A 19,862-nucleotide genomic window follows, 5' to 3' on the forward strand; every position below is an offset into this window, starting at 1 on the left:
CAGCAAAGGCTGGGAATTTGAGGGGTAGCTGCTGGAGCTGTTCCCACACAGCTGCACCCATTTATTCACCTCAGAACCAGCAGAGTCCAGTGCAGCCAGGTAAAGGCTGCACCCCAGATAAAAACCAACCTGACAGTAATTTGTAATTCTTACATAAAACCTGAAACCAGGTAAAGCCATCAGTAACTACACTGTATTAAGTGGCAAGGGGAAATCTTAATTTTTATAAAGTAGATTTATGATGTCTTTGTAAGCTTGTCCTGCCTAAGCTGAGCCTGGCTGAGCAGAGCTCAGCTGGTACCTACCCATGTTTGCCATGTACTCGGGGGCCTGGGGAGTGATGTTATGCAGAGCTTTGGTTGCAAGTTCTCGAATAACACTGCAGATGTAGGAAAGCATTTCTGAGGGTTAGCAATTCAGTAGAAGCAATGTGTTAAAAAAATCATGTGAGGAAGGGACTCCTGCCCCCAACCCAACCCCGGGCAAATATTCAAAATTATAGTACTCTCTGTCCATCCTATGCTGCCACCTTGTATAAAAAGCCAACAAAACCAAAGGGCAACCATGCAGCCAGCCTGCAGCCAGCTTTCAGTGAAGTGAAAAGAGCCCAAGGAGACAAGGAAAAACACCAGTGGGGCTGGTGGAACCTGAGGGCTTGTTCTGTGCACTGGCAGGGACAGAGCAGTAAACTGTGATTATTTCTCATGATGCAAACCATGATCAGCACTGATAGAATCTCACTCGTGTGATATGTACACATTTCAATCTTCGTGAATACTGAATGTGAGTAAGCACCATCTCTGTGCATGAAATCTGCTTTAATTAGGATAATTGCATGGTGACAGTGTTTACCCCTCACATACACTATACACCATATAAATGGGTTTTATTAATCTATTAACAGATTGAGGTCATGGCCAAAAGACAAAATTCATAAACCTGTTCAAGTGACAATCTGCTTGGAAGGTACAGATGATATCACCTACTACTTGCTCAGTTTCCTTCAGTCAAATGCTGCTGTGAACCCAGGTGTGAGTAAAATTCACAAAAATAATCTACCAAAGTGCAATATGCAGAACAGTCAATTCCTGGATATTAATAATTAGATTTTATGAACTTACCTATCCCAGTGGTTGATCTTCATATTAACTAAATGATCAATCATTGGCTGTGTATATTCAGGAAAGCCAGCAATATACACACTGAAGAAGAAAAAATCCCAGATATAGGTTAGAAATATAGTCCAGACACACAGATTACAGAACCAATACCTGTGTGTGTTCTAGCACAGCCTGTTCCAAAGGTTTAAATCCCCTGGTTTTAAGCCAAACAAAAAATTACTTAAATGTCCCTTCTCCTTAATGAGATGCAGCTGAATGACAGAATGCGAAATATTCTGAATTCTTGAAAACAACTTAAAATCACTTCTGCAAAACTTGCAAATTGTTTATAAAACAGGTTCGACATATGACAAGCTTGACATTCAATCCCATTGTTACATTCCAGAAAATCCAGATGTGTATATTAACTTGAATAACTATTTCAGATTGGAGAAACACATCACTGATATCAAGTACAAGACAGAGGAAAAATAAGTTACAAAACCGTGTTAAATCATCCTAACTACAATGGTCCAAAATGGAAAAGGGGTTTTCAATTTGTCCTTTTTAAAAATCAAACATATGCAGAAAGTTCACTGTGACAAAAGCTGTGAAAGCTGCAAAGTTCTGGTGTGAGATGGAAGGGAACAGCAGCACTAATCACCTAAGGAGCCTGCATTACCTAACTCACAGCCACACTTCCAATCTTCAGAAGCATCAACTATCAAAAGCCAAGGTCAACACAAGTGAAGTGAAATGTTTCTGCAGTACATCTGATGAGTGTTAAATCACCTTGGGAAGCCCAACAATCAGCAGGACATGTTTGTGTCAGAAGGGCACAAAGGGACCCATGGATTACCTTAATTTCACCTTTTCATATCTTTTGAGTGATTAACTTTGCAGCTATGACGATGTTCCATTAAAATATGCCTGTGTGCAATCAGAAACAAACAAAGAGAAAAACCAAATACTGCCACATGGTCCCATGCTGATATCTCTGGAATTCATCAGAGAGGGAATCCTGAAATCCACAGCCCACACCTCAGTCACTTGAACCAACACTGGACACAGAAGCACCCTCTACTGAACCCTAGAGAAGGATTTGACAGTTGGTTCAAACTGTTCTTGATGCCAGCAGAGAAAGGATAAAATTCATCTCTCTAAGTCCTTTCCCTGTTCTGCAGGAACACACAACAACAGATACATTTCCCCTGCCATGTCTGAGCTCTCCTCTCTTCTTTGCAGCTTCTTTTTTCAGTCCTAGTGTTAGCACCCACCATTCTTACCAACCACCTTAACTGAACCTTCTTGCCCAGCTAAAAATCAATCTCTTGGGTCACAGGTGTAGCTAAATCCCACCTCTAGCTTTAGTTTGTAACTGTCTTTAACTCCAGTCCTCATCTTCTGTGCCCTATTGAGAATTTAATGCAAGAAGCCTTGCACACAAGCCTGTACTTCCTGATGATGGTGCTGCTTCTATTTTTGTACCCCACTCAGGTTAAGAAGCTTTTTCCTTAACTCTGCTTGTACCAAGCTAAGAACTCCTGGAATCACATAATCTCTTTACTGCCAGTTCATATAAAACAGGTTTCCTCGACCTTCCATCCTCAGAAATGTATTTTGATATTTGAGTTGAATCCTCCAAATACCATCAGCAAAAAGGGCACCCAGTGTGAACAACCTGTATTAAAATATTTACATTTAAAAGGCCCTAAACAACTATTTACACACACACACACAAATATTTATAAATACACATGATACTGCCCCTGTACTGGAACATTATCATCATTTATGAACCAAATTCAGCTGTAGACATTAACACTTTTTTTTGAGCTTTTATTGCTCAACTTTATCACGTTCCATGTTTTCTCAGTAGCCAAATATACACCTGGGTGCTTTTTCCTTTAATATTGCACACGGAAAAATAAGGAAATAGCCAAGTAACTTAAGTATTGAGCAGAATAATGACAGCCTGCTTAAAGAGCAGTGTCATTTTTTCAAAGTAATAGAACGAATGAGATGGCAAATATTTTACAAAAAATAGTTTGATTAATGGCACTGAACATGGTTTCAGAGAATCAAGTTTATAAGGCTATTTATAAAAAGATTTACAAATTAATTCCTCCTTCTGAACAGTTTAAAGAAAGAAATCAACAGCAAAAATATTTTCACTTAGGTAAATGGCACTTGTACAAAAACCCTGGAAATCACAGCAAAAGTAGTAAAAAAAAAAAAAAAAATTCAATTACCAATCCAGCTCTAGAAAAGTCAGAAGAATGTAATCAGTCTCCAAGCCAGAATTAATAAAACCTGCTTTATCACTTTGGAATGTTTTCAATTTTCTGTTGGTACAAAGCCCCAGAGTTCCAGAAATCACAGGGATGCCATACACATGGAAACACCAAGCTCCTGCATTTCCCCATCTCCTGTGGGTGGGAGCTCTGGGGAGGCTGTGGGAGGAGGGTGGGGACCCCAGAAGGGCTGACAGCAGGTAAAAGGTGAAGGTATGAACAGACTGAAATGATTCTGCACAGAAGGGACAATACAGAGGTGGACAGATCAATTAAAAAACAGTCGAGGTGAAGGCAGAGTATTCCAGCATGAATTCTCTTCAAAAACTCTCAGTGGCAGTCACGAAGGCAGTGGAGCATGAAGCATCATGTACCTGTCTGCTGTTTGTGCTCCCCAAGGACATCACCTGCTCAAGCCTTTCTGACCTGCTGGGCTCCTGAGCAGCCCCACGGGCCAATTTCCTGCCCTGTCTCAAACAGGGCTGAATCAGCCTCCGTGGGTGCTGCTGTGCTGGTCTCCCCACCCTGCTCTGGACACAGGCTGGACTCGAGGCCAGACTGTCTGAGACAGCTCCAGCCAGAAGCAGCCCTTGCTCATCGGCATTTCCTCACGAGGAAATGCAATATTCTGTTCCTTCTGGCCATCCAGTTTGGCTCCCAACTGCCCTGATTTCAGCACCTCTGTGTTTCCAGAGCTGACTCTATTCCAGGTCAAGCCCCTGGTTTATAACCACACCACCCCAGTTTGGTTATTTCCCACCTGCTCTTTGCTGACTGCACTGAAGAGATCAGTTTGGTTTTTCAAACATTACTGCACCCTTTGGCCAGCTTTCCACTGAGCTAACACAAGCACTCTAGTAAAACGTCTATGCACAGACCACAAATTCAACAACTTGGGCAAAATGTTTTTATAAAATGAGTATTACTTGATTTTTTAACCCACATCAGAGTCTAGCTGCCATCAAAACAGCCTCTCCTTTGACTACAACTCTCCAAACCTCCTCGTCTTGTGCAGCCTGAGCAGCTTAGACAGTTTTGTGACACCTCTTGGCTGCTTCCTCCTCGTAGCCAAGGAAATCACAGCCACCTTTTCACTCTGCCTCACACACGATAATCAGTTTGGTGCAAAAATAAATACACCACTTTGATTTACTTAAAACCATCGTATTAAACAAGGCTCAGTAAGGTGAGGCAATCAGACAAGTATTTCATCAGGTACAAGAGGTCCCTCATATTTAGGAAAACTAATGATTGGAAACTTACCTTATAGTCAAGTAACAGTTAACTCTGTTACCAACAGCAAAATAATCAGCTGCAGTGAGAATGTCAATGCCATGGGGGAAAGTGCCCTACAAAGAAAAGATTATTTTAAAATATATAATATATTCCAAATAGGGAACATGATGGAAAACAAAACTTCTGCTACTCTCCCAAGCACTGAAAAAATACAATTTAATTTATAGTAAAATCACTTGTACTAGAGACATAAAGGATATTGAATATATAAACAGCAAAATACCTCACTCTGCTTGTGAGTCAATGATAAACAGCCCAAGCAAATGGCAGCAGGCAGTAACCTATGCAACAACTCCCTTCACACCTTCCAGTCATACCAAAATATGTATTTGGTTAATGCATGACTATGTATATACCCAAAAGATGGTTCCTCTAGAAGGATTTAGATAAACATAAACATGTTTCCAGTTTATGTGAAGGCACAAGGTGAGTTTAATGAAATATAAAATTAGAGATTTAGGCACCAAGAGGTGCATCACGTGTAGAATACACAGGAGTTTCTATCTACACTTGTGTTTTACAACTCATTAATGAACTAAAAAATGGGGTTGGTTTGTTTTAAAAATGAACACTGGTTCCCAGCAAAGCCTGAATCCTACTGCAGGATCCCACTTCTGCACCCCTTCTCAAACCAGTCTGTTTCTAGAAGATAAATTATCTTTCTAACAATGAGATTTCCACTTAGAATACAATACAATTCAGGTATTCAGAATTTTCTTGTTTCTGGCTGGTTTAACAGAGCATCAGCAGAGGCAGCACAGCACCCATGAACCACGATGAAGAACAAATGGAAAAGAGCCAGCTGACACTGGCTCCACTCATTTCCAAAAGGGACACTCAGAGGGTATTAAAACAACGAGGCTCCCTGAAGTACAGGTTTGGGATGTGATGCAGGTTTGTTTACAGCTCTCTCATCCCTTCCACATCAGGATCCAGCCATGCAAAACTAGTGGGAAGTATCTCTCCACCTGAGCCTGAATCACTGAAGCAGTTTACTCTGGAAGCAGTGGGAGCTGTCAGCTGCTGCCAAGGTCTTGCTCTGGGAAGCAGAATTCCAGTGCTCCAAAATAGCAAGGCCTGAAATCCGACTGGACCAAGGAGAGGCAGAAAGTATTTATGGCTTATCCAAGCCTGCAAGTCTTAGTGACTCAAAGGTAAAATGAATGCTCTGTCCAAAAGCCTCATGAAACCCTGATTAGAGGCAAAGAAGGACATGAGAAACACCTCAACATGATGTAAGGCAAAGAGCAAGACATACAATGGAATATAAAAAGATGCACACTACGTAAGGAAAATCTCAGCCAAACAATTTGAATCCTAGCTGCCAGCTGGACCTTGCTATTTGTTTCCCAGCTGTGAGTGTGCCAGTTTGATGCCATCTCACAAAGGGCATGGTGCCAAGGCTGTCAGTGAGCCTGCATCATTCCTGACTTCAGGAACACAGGGACCACAGCCAGTGGGAGTCAGGCTTTACAGGCATAGCCAACAGCTCCTGGCCTCTCAGAACACTTCAAACTTGTCCAGTACACAAGTTATTAGAAGTACGAGCATTTCTCATGATTTATGCTCCAAAAAATTCTTCAGATTTTTCAAAGCTTCCATTTATACACAGTGTAAGTGGCATTCTTACAATGGCTTCTTCTATGGCCATCAGCAAGCTCTGGATTTGGGACATGCAGAATTACAAAGCTGAAGGAGGCAGGAAGCAGGGAACAAACAAGGGCTACCTTTTTCTCCACCTATTTAGTATCAGCATCATTACCTCAGGTGGAGAATATGTTTTAGCTCCTTCCAATTCAGAGAAAGGGTGTCTCCTTCAACACACTGTGAACTCCAGAGGGTGGATCTACTCATTAAGTAACCATTTTCCTAGGCACCAAGGAATGGTTCAGCAAGTAAAACATCTGACCTTCTGCAGGAACCAACTGGAGCCTGACAGTTCCTCCATGCCATGAAAACTCACTGTTCCACTGCTGATGTGCCAACACAGAGGCTGAAATCATCATCGTGTGGTGACACATTTGAGTTGCGGGTCAAAGCAGAGTCTTAAGGAACCTATCTGGCTGCAAACTAACATGGACTGTACTCCTCTGATTAAGAAACTACTTAAATGTTGCTAAGTTCCATAGGAACCTAGCACAATACCTTTTATCAAAGGATTTGGGTACCTCCAAAAGCACCAGATTTCTCAAAACATCTAGATAGTATAAGAGACAAGCCCAAAAAATGAGCTGAAGACTCTTGGGCCTTGTTTACTATGGAACCACCAACTACAGCAATGATTGCACAGCCCACTTCAGTTGCTCTGCTTCTACTGAAAACTAGAAAATGAATGAAACAAAAAAAACAACAACAACAACAACAAAAAAATCCCAAAAAAACTGCAATTTTCCTGCTTTAAAAGCACTGTAACTTCCAGGGCATACAATGACCAGGTCAAATGCTGGTTTTGCTTTTCTGAAGGACTGAAAATTACTGGTAAACTCATTTTCTTCCCAAACTGGAATACTAAAATAAAACTCACACCTCAGAAAAATATTCCACCACAAGAACTTGCTGCTCATAATGAAAACAATTATTTTGTGACATTCTTTCACTCAATTTTTCCAAAGCCACGGTGTCTAATTTTGATTTTAGGCACTCCACACTCACAGTAACCTCCAAGGCACAAATGAATGAAGATGCAGGGAAGTCACCATACCTGTCTCCCAACATTCTCCTGGAAGGCAGCCTGAGGAACACAGAACAAACACACCAAAACGAGTCAGGTTTGCTTTTTGATAAACACCAGATGATGAATTCAAAACACACAACAATATAAATGACCCATGGCTTTTCTGTTTTAAATAAAGTAAACTTTGTCAGTAGAACAAGCCCGCAGGGCTTTTCTGTTTCTGCATCTCCACGTTGTGCTGTTCCTGGAGCCCTGTGTTGCCCAGCAGCAGTTTGAGAATGCAGTTTATTAAACTCGTCACACCCACACAAGAGCTTGAGAGTAGTGACATGAGGCTCGGCCCTGGGATGGAAAGTCAGTGCCTGTAGACAACAGCAACTGAGGCAACTCACTCTTGTCTGACTTCAACATCGTTTGCTAAGAGTGGGGAAACTTTAATTCTTTGTCAATGAAAACTTTGGGCAAAAGCCATTGAGACTGCAATATTTATCTGGAGGGTATGTGTCTGAAAGCATGCTGAAACACTGGGCTTGTACAATTTCAAGACAAAATTAATGTATAACTCTTGTACTTTGCACTAAATAAACTCAAAATCTTGCAAAAATGCAATGAAAACAACCATACAGTTAATCTGTCTACTTGTGTGGCATACAACCTACTTAATTCCCTACTTGAATTTTCTCTCTCACATAAAAAAGCACATTTTTTTATCCCATTAAAGGCCAAAAAATCCTAAGGACTAATAGAAGCTGCTGTAAATTTTAAGAGAGGGGACATCATCATTATCTGGACACTTCTCCATGGAATTGCCACTGTCTCTGCACACACAGCTTTCCAGCAACGGACAACACTTGTTAACTGATATTTCACGGACAGGGGAGAAGTTCCTAATGTTTACTGAAATTCCACAGGAATTCTGACAGCCAGAGCCTCTGTATTTCCTCCACAAGCCCAGCACCCTGCAGTAATCCACCTGTGACAACAACAGGTTCAGCTGGCTCCCCGAGGATCACACCGTGCGGGTGGAGCAAGGGCAGCGCCAGCCGGGACGGAGCCGGAGCCGCCCGGAGCGCTCCCGGCTGCTGCTGCCTGCTCAGGCTCCTCCTGCAGCCCTGCCCGGGCAGAGGAGGGCACGGAGCACAGCCTGGGAGCCCCTCGCTGCCAGCAGTGCCCCCGGGCAGCACATCCCCTCGGGATGGAGCAGGAGCTGGGGCTGCAGTGATGCCCTGGAGCTGCAGTGCTGCCCTGGAGCTGCAGCGGTGCCCTGGAGCTGCAGTGCTGCCCTGGAGCTGCTGCGGTGCCCTGGAGCTGCAGCAGTGCCCTGGAGCTGCAGCGGTGCCCTGGAGCTGCAGTGCTGCCCTGGAGCTGCAGCGGTGCCCTGGAGCTGCAGCGGTGCCCTGGAGCTGCAGCAGTGCCCTGGAGCTGCAGTGCTGCCCTGGAGCTGCAGCGGTGCCCTGGAGCTGCAGCAGTGCCCTGGAGCTGCAGCAGTGCCCTGGAGCTGCAGCAGTGCCCTGGAGCTGCAGCGGTGCCCTGGAGCTGCAGTGCTGCCCTGGAGCTGCAGCGGTGCCCTGGAGCTGCTGCACTGCCCTGGAGCTGCAGTGCTGCCCTGGAGCTGCAGCGGTGCCCTGGAGCTGCAGCAGTGCCCTGGAGCTGCAGTGCTGCCCTGGAGCTGCTGCACTGCCCTGGAGCTGCTGCACTGCCCTGGAGCTGCAGCAGTGCCCTGGAGCTGCAGTGCTGCCCTGGAGCTGCTGCACTGCCCTGGAGCTGCTGCACTGCCCTGGAGCTGCAGTGCTGCCCTGGAGCTGCAGTGCTGCCCTGGAGCTGCTGCACTGCCCTGGAGCTGCAGTGCTGCCCTGGAGCTGCAGTGCTGCCCTGGAGCTGCTGCACTGCCCTGGAGCTGCAGCAGTGCCCTGGAGCTGCTGCACTGCCCTGGAGCTGCAGCGGTGCCCTGGAGCTGCTGCACTGCCCTGGAGCTGCAGCAGTGCCCTGGAGCTGCTGCGCTGCCCTGGAGCTGCTCCTTGCTGGACGCTGCAGCCCAGCTGCTCACACAGGACTTCTCCCCTCCTCTCCCCATTCCAGGCCAGGACAGCCGTGCCTGTCACTCTGCAGCATTCATTTCTTTCTACCTCCAGCTTTATGTCCTGTTTTATGCTCCCCTCAATATATTACTGCAGGCATAGGTGTATTTGATGCTACAGAGATCCCTCAGATCTCATTAACCTGTAGCCAGTCATTTGTGCAGCTCTGAGCTCCTCCCCCTTGATGAAAAGAAGGTAATTAGGTGATCATCTTTTAGCCCATTCCATAAAAAATGGTACGTTTGGGATGCAGAACATATCTTCTGGTAACTCTGGTGTATCCAGAATCCCAGGCTAACAGGGTTAGTGGCACACTGGGTTACCAGTTGGACTTGATGATCTTAAAGGTCTTTTCCCACTTAGATGACTCTATATTTTATGCTACTGATACCCTTTTTTACTCAGAACAGGCACAGTTCAGTGAGAATGACATTACCATTTCCAAGGGATTTAATAGTTTAACCACTGCATTACCATGCCATTTAAAAATGTGCTGCTCAGACAAGTGCCTAAATTATACAAAACCTGTATAAAGCCCTGAAATTCCTAAAAGATGCCAAATTCCTAAGAGATGCCAAATACATCAAGTGTTTTGTGAGAATAATTTTTCAGTTTTCATACAATCCCCTTCTGGAGATGGAAAAACTGGATAAAATCTACTAATTTAAAGATTCTGTAAGATCAGAACCAAGGTGACCAACTAGTCTGGCAACCTGAACACTCTTCTTTCCCACAGAAACTGAAAAAAAATATTACAACATTCTCCAACAATATTTAAACTAGGTACTTTAAACACTATCAGCCAAACAAGGCGGGGGGGGGGGGGGGGGAAGCCTCTCTTTGAGATGTCAGAGCTGAGTAGAGTCCAACTCAACATCACTTATTCATCTGATTATTCCTTACACTGATTATTCATGAAAGAATTGCACAAGCCACCCCAGAATGCTTGTGGAGCTTCAAAAGCAGAGTCATGTTCTATTCTCTCTAACCTCAGGGTTCAAAATGTCTCTATTCACCATTTTATTTTATTTGTGCTCTGCATTATAATATATTGCATATTGAAAGAGATGGAAAATCTAGTAAAACCTGTTGTTTATTTAAATATGTGTTTAACTGTAGTAATGATTGGAAATATTTAGCACTCCCAGGTATTTTTCTTCAAAATTGTAATAATGGCTAGTAAACACAAGATGTTTCTTTGCCTTTCTCAAATAAGAGAAAAGGCTTTAGTAATTTTATAAATGTCTATCAAATAGCTATTCCAAAATCTGACTAGTTCCAAATTAGAAAGTACTAGTGAAACAATTGAGACTAGAGGTGGCTGACTTGTAGACAGCTCAGGAGCCTGGGCTACAGCAGAAGAGGAAAGTGAGGAGAAATGTGCTGGGTTTTGTAATTAGAAATACAAATATTGGGACTGCACTGAGCTCTCAGCTGTCATCTGGCTGGTTCAGCACACAGCTCATGGTCAAACAACCAGTTCATGTTTAAGTGTAGAAACACACTGATGATCACACAGGAAATTAAATCAAGCCACCAGAGGTAAGCAGCACACTTGTAGCAGCAATTGTGTTATAAAGATTTCTCCTTGGTGTCTATATAAACCCTGATTCCAAGAACAACCCCTAGGGATCACACAAATAATTCACTTTCCACCACCTGTGCTCCCTAACGTTTTGTGCAGCTCTCAGGAAAAGAAATTCCCCTAAGGAATTGATTTGAATAAAGGGACTTAAATTAGCCAAGAATAGCAAATTCTACAGTTTCTAAAATGTAGCAGTTAGTTGTACAGCATGGGAAGAGTTCTAGCACTACTCAGCAACCTGCAGCATCTTGGCTTGCTCAGGTCTGAGCACCTTCAGACCCAGGAGCCATGCTGGGGTTGCTCAAGCACTGACTCATTTCCCCAGCAATTAGGCTGCAGCTTCATTCAGCAGCTTCAACAGCAGCACAGGTGTGGCTACACAAAGAAAGGATGCTATCCAGGTATCCCTGAGAAACCCTCCTGATGTGAAACACATCAGCTTTCAAACTTTCAGTCAAAAAGTCAGATCTAGTAATGTGCATATTGCAAAGACTGTCTTTTTTATTTTAACACATTCACAGTGATACTTCTTGCCAGGAACAGAGGCAGCCTGTTCTTTGGCAGACACTCTTTGGTCCTGGTTTGAGTTCACACAGTTACAGAGTGGAGTTTTTTACTTCTGCATAAGATAATTTGGTTTATCTATTAAAAGATACAATTCACACTTTTTTTTTTTAAGTAAGCAAGTTCAATATCTACAACATATGGACTTAAATTCTCATAGATGTCTATTTTTTCTTCTCAAATTCTGTAACTACAGAAATCTGTAACTCTCCATCATTTCTCTTAAGAACACTCCACTCAACTCTCAACAGCATAAATATTTTCTACAAAAAGTTTCCACAGAATATACTTTATTGTCAGCTCTATTCACTACCTAACAGTATCTGACTAATGGATGTGTCACTCTTTTAAAAATTCCCAGTTCTGTGGAAAGAGTTTTATGTAACAACTAAAAATATGTTTGAAGGAGAGAGATTATTTAAATTTTCAACTTACCACGATTAAAGAGTAACAGCTGATGTACAATCAGGAAAGTGTAACCTCACAAAACTCTCCATCTTAGAGACTTGCAAAAGAGCCAATAGCTGTGTATTATGTAGGACCCTTTTGTCTGTGATCTTGTGACTAAAAAATGCTAAATAATTCTTTTTAAGATACTTTATCATGATCATCATGACAACAATACAGCAGACTGTTAACTGGGGCCATAAATCAAGATGTGCATCTGTGGATTATATAATTCAGCATCTAAATTCACATGATACTTCTAAGGATTTAAAAAAAAACAACACTTTTTTTGTTCCCAACACAATATTTTGCTTCTCTACTATAGTTCTACATAGTTAAGTCTACCAATTATTAAAAGAAAACAAACAAAAAATAACTGAGGCATGGAAGCTGGAACATGGTAACTTACAGAAGCAGCTCTTCTGCAATTAACATCACGATCAAATACTGCAGCAATAACCAGTGCACTGAGGAAATAAAACATGGAGCATTAGTACCAAATATATGAAAAGAAATGTGCAATGCCATCATTTCAACATTCAGCCTTCTAAGCAGAACAGGCAGCATGTGCTCTAAGGAGCTTATTATTTAGAAATACAAGCCTGAACTAAAATCTGTGTTGAAGTCACCTTGTACTTTGTTTCTCTAGTTTGCTGTGGATTTCCCACAGCACAACAGCCACCCCACTGCATCAAAGGAATTTATGGAATACACAAACATGTTTTACTGCACAGAAAGGTTTTCTGTTTTAGACAGAGCAGAGGTTTTAAACCTGGACATAATCATGTCTAATGTGAGACTCAGTGCAATTTTAAATTAAAACTTGGAAATACAGTTTCTCAATAGCCAAATGTACAGCAAGTCTTGTGTAAGGCTCAAACACAACACAAAGTGAAGCAATGGAAACCTGCAGTTATCTCCACAAGAACAGTCACATCCTTTAAGGCACAAAAATAAAGCAATACACAAATCCTGTTAAGAAGTAATCTGCAAGATGAACTGCAAAGCAGTTGTTTTAGGGTGACCTGTAGAGACAGAAGGATGATTATACAAATCAACTTCTTCATGCATGAAGTCTGGTGACCCTGCATGGGGTAATTCTTCTGCCTCAAAAGAACTGCTGTTAAAGATGTGCTACACAACACAGGAGAAAGAATATATCCCAGGACATGCAGTCTGCAGCTTTAGAAATCCACCTCCAGCATTCAATTAACTTCAGCAACAAATAAACATCACTTCAGGAGAATCATTTAAGCAGAAAATTATTCCTTTCAAACCCTGAAACTCTTCATTACATGATTTATTGACTCCAGGCAAAACCGGAAATAAATACTGGCTGAAAAGCAAATTCAAGATAGCTTTGCTTCAGCATAAGGATATTAATTACACTGATAATATCAAACTTCCCTGGGTAGTGGCTATCAGTTCCCTACAGTGATGAATACTGTGTTGTTCCAATTCTCTGAAATGCACAGTCAGCTTGGCCTCTGTAATTTCAGTTTATCTCCATTAGGGAAAACAAGAGACAGAAAGCCTGAATGAAATGAAAACAAATCCCAATAAAGTGTTCTGAAGACAGTAAATGCTTCCTTATTGCTACCTGCAGGAGCAATACTTCTCTCTGCCACGAAGACAAGAAGAAAGAGGAGGTCAACCAAACAACAGAGCCTGGAAGAGCAAATGTTCAGGAAGCATTCCATCAGGAAGCAGCACACGTGGCTCACTTGAAAAACTGCTGGGTCAGATACACACTCTTCATACCATACTTGCTAATTCTCTGGCACACACAGAGACTTAAAAATTATTTTAAAAGGACACTTAAGTATATAGCTTTAATGGTATGACTAGCTCCCATAAATGTTTTAATTAGAGAACTTTCAAGACCAAAGGAATTGGAGGAAAATTATCATTGGAACCAAAAAGAAGCAAATTTCTACCTGACATTTCTGGTCATACAGACTAGAAGCTAGAAGACTAATTTTTCAGTTATGCAGTCTTTCAATATTGGTCTTTTCTAAAGAGAGGAAAAAAACCCTCAACCACAAAAACCCCCTCATTACACCAAGAAGCTCAGAATCCTGAGTGCTGCCCTCACCGCATCAAACACCTTATAATCACATTGTACTTTTCCATTTTTTCTAACTCTTCTGTTACCTGAAGACAAAGCTGTGTAAGTAAAGCCAGCAGAGCAACACATTGTCTGTGCTGCCACCTGAGTCACTCAGAGCTGCAACCAAACCCTCTGTTAAGCAAAACAAAACCCCCACGAATTCTATCATTGCCCCATTATATTCCTAAATCATACTGCAGTCACTGTTTCATGTTAATCCTTTTAATGAAGTATTCTAACTTATCAAACTCCACAAATACTCTTTTCAGGCTAATTCCCACTTGGAAACCCATCCTCCACAAGGCCAGGCTTAGTGCAGAGGGTGGAACTAAGGTGTCTTCACCTGTCTGCTCTGTTGTGGGAGTTTATGTGATACTGCACCAGGATTTCCTAACATAAAGAAACTGTTTATATCAAACCAAGAGGGATATTTTTTTAAGCTACTCAAAGGATCATGTCTTGACTTGCCTCAAGTGCACCACACCTGCCCACCGCCTGGCAGAGCAGAGAATGGCTTTGCATCTCCAGTCCCTATGGAACACCCTTCCTGGCTCCTTGAGGGATATGGAGCCTGCATGCACAACAGCAGTTAAGTGCACAATGAACACAAACCAACTTTAAAAAAGAAGTTGCAATTTTACCAGTGAATTAAAAATTCTCCCTTTCCTCATTACCCTTTCCTCAATCCCCCAGTAACTCTCCTAACTGGCTTCAGGGAAAGCCAGAAGGACTCGAAGTATGTCAGTGGGCACTCCCCAGCCCACGTGGATCTCAATCCCTTCCCTGACAAGGTGGAAAGGACCAGGGAGCACAGGAGGGCCAGGTGAGAGACATCAGAACACAGAAATAAGCACAAACACTAGCTGCCCTCAACTTACAAGCACCAGATGTACCAGGCAATAAACCTGAATTCCCTTTACCACCTGTAGCAGGCACTTCCAGTCTCCACTAGCCACAAGCAGCAAGAAGCTGATCCTACTGCTATCCCCTGGGAATCTGCTACCATCAATTCCAGCATGCCACCCTGAAGCTGTGGGAGGAGAAAAATAAACTCTCAAACCTCTTGCCTGTTTGGTACAAAACCAAAATTTCCTTCCTGGGCCCTAAAAAGGGTGAGGTAATAGGACAGCGAACTCTCTTCCTTGCTGTACATTAGGAAAGGGAAAGGCACAAGCAAAGTGGGTTTGAACAATCCAAGCAAGTTAAAAAAAGGAGGTGAGCCCAGAGCAGGACTCTGCTGAGCACTGCTGCTGCCAATAGCCCCTCCTGCACCTCCCCAGTCATTCCAGTGCCCACCTGAGAGGGCTACACAGCAAGCTGGGTGATGAAAACACATCTAGACTTCGGGTTCTTTTTAATTTTGAGACCAGAGCAGTTCCCCTGTTCACTTTATCCCATAGAGCTGTGTGACACCACTGGAGGAGCCACACAGGAGAAGGACCAAGCACAAGGGCCTGCTCCAGCCACACTGCAGTTGACTCAGATTTAATTCCTCCTGTTTATCTAGGAGAAGATTGAAGGAGAAATGCTGTGACCATCCCCATTTCCACCCTGCCTGCTTTTGCAGTCCCTCTAAGTCAGCTCACACAGAGTTCTCACGCATCCCACTGGCCACCCATCCTCCTGTGCTGCTCAGTGGGTTATTCCAATCCAAAAGTTTGAAGTAAAATGGTGACAGTGTAAGAAATACACATGTGGAAAAGAGCAGTGAGAAAAATGCTTAGAACAGGAGTTATAAATCCTGTGGGAAAAAAGTAGTAAAAAGGAAAAAGGGTCTGTAATACCCCTGCAGGAGGTCACTGTACTCGAGTGCCTTCACACCCAGCTCTCCTCTGCAGGCACATAACAGCAGAAAGCCGTTCTCTGTATTTCATCACGGAACAAGACATAGCTCAAAGCAATCCTTCAGATTTCCCCAGTTCTGCAGGACAATCCTGCCCTGAAGCAAGCTCCATCATCCATCCTGAGCCACACCTGCCTGCTCCCCCCTCCCAAAGCCAGGCAGCACCCCAGGGAAGCCAAGGCTGCCCTGCACCCACAGCTGTGCCTGTGCTCTGCTGCACAGAGACAGAGCCCAGCACCCAAGAGCTCCCAGATCCCAAGTGATCTCAGATCCCACCAGAGCCCAGCACCCAAGAGATCCCAGATCCCACGTGATCTCAGCTCACAACAGATCCCAGATCCCAACAGATCCCAGCTCCTGAGCCCCCCACACCAGCCATGACAGGCAAAGGAACCTGCAACCTGCACAGCTCCACACAGTTCAGATAGCCAGCAACCATTTAATCACTCTAATTGCACTACAGAGTGCAGGTATGTTTTCCTTTTTATTTTTTGTTTAGGTTTTAAACAAAACAGTTCAGCTCCTTACTGTGCACCTGCCACTTCACAGACAGCAACTTCCACACCCAAGGGGGCAGGAATCAAATTACCTGCATTTCCAAGTCATTAAATTCTGTTTCACTTTCCCCATAGGTAAGCTTAAAAAGAGAGGCTGCATGTAGAGACTGGGAGAGAAACAAAGCTCAGTCAAGTAGTGCTTTTATAATGATATGCTTGAACAGCAACTTCAGTGTGTGCATCTCGAAAAAGAGCAATGTTGTCCTGCAAAAGAAGTGAAGTTTCATCTACACTGCCAAGAATTTTCTTTTTGTGGTCCTGTAGTTTGAATAGATGAGGCAAGGTTTTAGAAACCAGTTTAACTAGACTTTAACAAACCATTAAGCAGATGTGAGCAAGTGTACCTCGTTGAAATATGGATTGGGGAAAAAAATGACATGGAAAAATACAAGCAAGTGCTATTACAAGTACTCTTGGGCATTTCCAATAAGTCTTCTCTATCTTTTTTCTTGCTTTTTATTTTTTCTTAAAAGAGTAGCAAGGTCAGGAAGGAGGAGGACTGATCTATGATCTACAGCAATCTAAGTTTGTAACTTCAGTATTCTACCAATTTCATCACTGAAGAGAACATTCCTAAAATAACAGGGAAGAATCAGCTGACATTGAATATGGAGAGACGGATTTATTTTAAAGCACTGTCAAAAATTTTACTTTAAAAAAATCTGACGTCATGCAGTTCAAAGTGAATTTAACTGGTCCAAAGTGAAATATTTATGTTCCTTGACTGCTGAAAACACAATGTCTTTCAATTACATAATGGTACAAGAAATGGAAAAGAGAATCCCCTGCAAATCACTCTCTGCTTTAATTTCTAACTGCTTTTAAGGGGACATAGGGCAGGACCAGTTTATGTATTTTGGTACCTAAGTGGGTCCCATGTGCTTCCAGCAGCTGAACCATACTGAGTGCAGGATAAACCTTGTGCAATTCCCAGCACTAAGCAAAGCCAGCAGTTCAGGACTGCAATCACTCATCACAGTTTTGGAAGATATTCACTATTTTTCTCTCATAGTGTGTATTCTTATCCAGGCAGATGTTTTTGCTGCGTAATTCAGCTCACAATGGATATTGTGCAGTTTGTTTCAAGATGCTGAGTGCTGCATTTTTCAAGGGTAGCAACAATTTGCTTGTGGCTAGAAGTATGACTCTTCTTTAAGTAAAATAGTGACACACCTAAGGCTAGATTTAAAAAAAAGCCGTATGTAATTATTGGCTTGCTGACACAATAGGTGAAACTGTGTGTCATACTTTATTTGAATTCTTTTTTCACCATTTCTCTTTGGAGTGGCAATTCTACCTTCAAGAGCTGATTTAGAAAAGGAATGGCCACTATAACGACAAAGATTTTTAAGTAAAGCCTTGTATAGCATTAATACTTGCTAAAATACCTTGCAGCTTTGTTGGAAAACTAAGATATTACAAACCACAACACCTTACAGCTCTTCATTAGCAATTTTCAGCTTCCATCACGTGTTTCTCTCCATTTATTCCCAACAACTGAAGTTGCCATAGGTGGCACAGCCACAGTGCTCACTGGTTTTCCCACCACAGGCAGAAGGATCTCAAGTATTGTCATTTGACAGTTTCCTGAAAAGAAAATCATTTGTTTCCAGAAGAGGCTGGAAGCTGAAGGACACGAGCTTCTTCAGAAACACAATCTCCTGGTATAAACATCTGTTCCAGAAGTCCCACCAACAGCTTTGTGACCATAAAACTAAATACCACAAACCCTGAAAAATCACAGAGGTAAACCTGCATCAAGCCTATGGAAATCAACACCACAGTATGGCAGGGGGAAAAGAGTAAATGAAATACGAAATATATTGCTCAAAGCATCATGAGCAGAAGAAAAGTTCTGATGATAAACAGGTCAGAACACTGATAAAGGGAAGGCTTGAACACTCACAACTGGGCTTTCTTAAATTTCTACAAGCAACAAGCTTGCCCGACCTTAAAAGAAACCTTTAAAGTGTTTCAGCTAGGAGGATGTTAGCACAGGTTTGACTTTCATCATGCAGTTGATCAAATCTAGAAAAATTACCAGATTTGAACCAGACTTCAGGACTTCAGACCTGGCTGTGCTGAGACTAAAGATGTGCTGACAGTGAGAACATAGATGTAACTCTGCAGAGCTGTTACCACCCTGCCAGAGCCGTTTGTTACCACTCTGGTCACAGGTGACAGCATGCCTTCACTGCTACCATTAGTGCTGGTTAGATTAAAAACAAGAATACAAGACTGTACTCACGGGATTATTTCACTGTGCAAACACATCTTCAGGTACCCTCAGCTAAGAATTTCACACTACATATAACTTACCTTGAACTCAGCTAGAAGTAAATTTAATATGATCCTTCAAAATAAAATATCTCATTAATAACTTACTGTGGCACATGTCACTGTTGCTAGCATGCCAAAGTGAAGCAGGGCTATCCTGGAGCTCCATGTTCTCTTTCCAAAAGTTATCCCAAAACAGTGGATGGCATCACATCCACAACAGTTTACAGTTACCAGGCTCCTCTCCTTTACAGTGTATGCCAGTATACATGAAAGAGCATTAAAACACCATGAAACTCTCTATGAGAGTAACAAGGCTAAAATGTCTCAGCATTTCTTGTCTGCTCACCATGGAAAAGATGGAAGAAAAATGGTGCTTGGTCTTAGGAAGCTGGACAGCAGGTTCTTAGACAGGAAGGTTTTATCAAGGCCTCAAAAAACACCAGGAGCAAGTACCATAGGTCAGAGAGCTGCTGGGGGAGCCTGCATTGAAGGACCAGCACTGAAGGGTGAAGGTACAGGGGTGAAAAACAGCAGAGACCAGCCAGGACACTGGGGCAAAGAATAAAAATGGATTAATTTACAGATTGTCTCAAATAACTTTAAAAATTAAAAAAAAATAAAAAAAAGGGAAAGAAACAGTCATATACTCTTTGGGAATTTGCTGAGCTCAGTAAGTAGCTCTGTGTTGGCAAAGTGGGCTTTTTGGATGAGACTGAAATAGTTCTGTCATTAATCTAGAAGCAAAGGAAGTCACTAAAAAATTAAAGCAGATATCCGGAACCACAGATCAGTGTACAGTCCAAACTTCTTTGTATTGTTTTGAAAAAGAAAATACTAAATGACCACTGATAAAACCCTTCTGATGGAGACAAAGATGCCTGAGTTGCTATCAATGGTTGCACTAAAAGTGTGCCAAGAAACTGTTAGAAGCCACCTGTGTGTTTGCAGTGCAAGTCACCCGTTAAGAAACCTCAAAATGTCAGCCAGTGTGTGTGGCCAACAAAAAGACCAAACGATAAAGAGAGAATCCCACA

General features: G+C 42.5%; 1 protein-coding gene across 1 annotated transcript in view; it reads right to left on the reverse strand.

The window, feature by feature from the left end:
- Nucleotides 1–19,862, reverse strand: part of TBCD (tubulin folding cofactor D) — a 117,138-nt gene that overhangs the window by 47,299 nt on the left and 49,977 nt on the right. Inside the window, exons 15-19 of the mRNA XM_062506578.1 lie at nucleotides 12,448–12,505; nucleotides 7,392–7,421; nucleotides 4,658–4,743; nucleotides 1,122–1,202; nucleotides 306–379 (exon numbers count right to left, since the gene is read on the reverse strand). Coding sequence (XP_062362562.1) covers nucleotides 306–379; nucleotides 1,122–1,202; nucleotides 4,658–4,743; nucleotides 7,392–7,421; nucleotides 12,448–12,505 — 329 coding nt within the window. The remainder of the gene's footprint in view (nucleotides 1–305; nucleotides 380–1,121; nucleotides 1,203–4,657; nucleotides 4,744–7,391; nucleotides 7,422–12,447; nucleotides 12,506–19,862) is intronic.

Source organism: Cinclus cinclus, chromosome 20 (genome assembly GCF_963662255.1).
Source record: "Cinclus cinclus chromosome 20, bCinCin1.1, whole genome shotgun sequence".
NCBI lineage: Eukaryota > Metazoa > Chordata > Aves > Passeriformes > Cinclidae > Cinclus > Cinclus cinclus.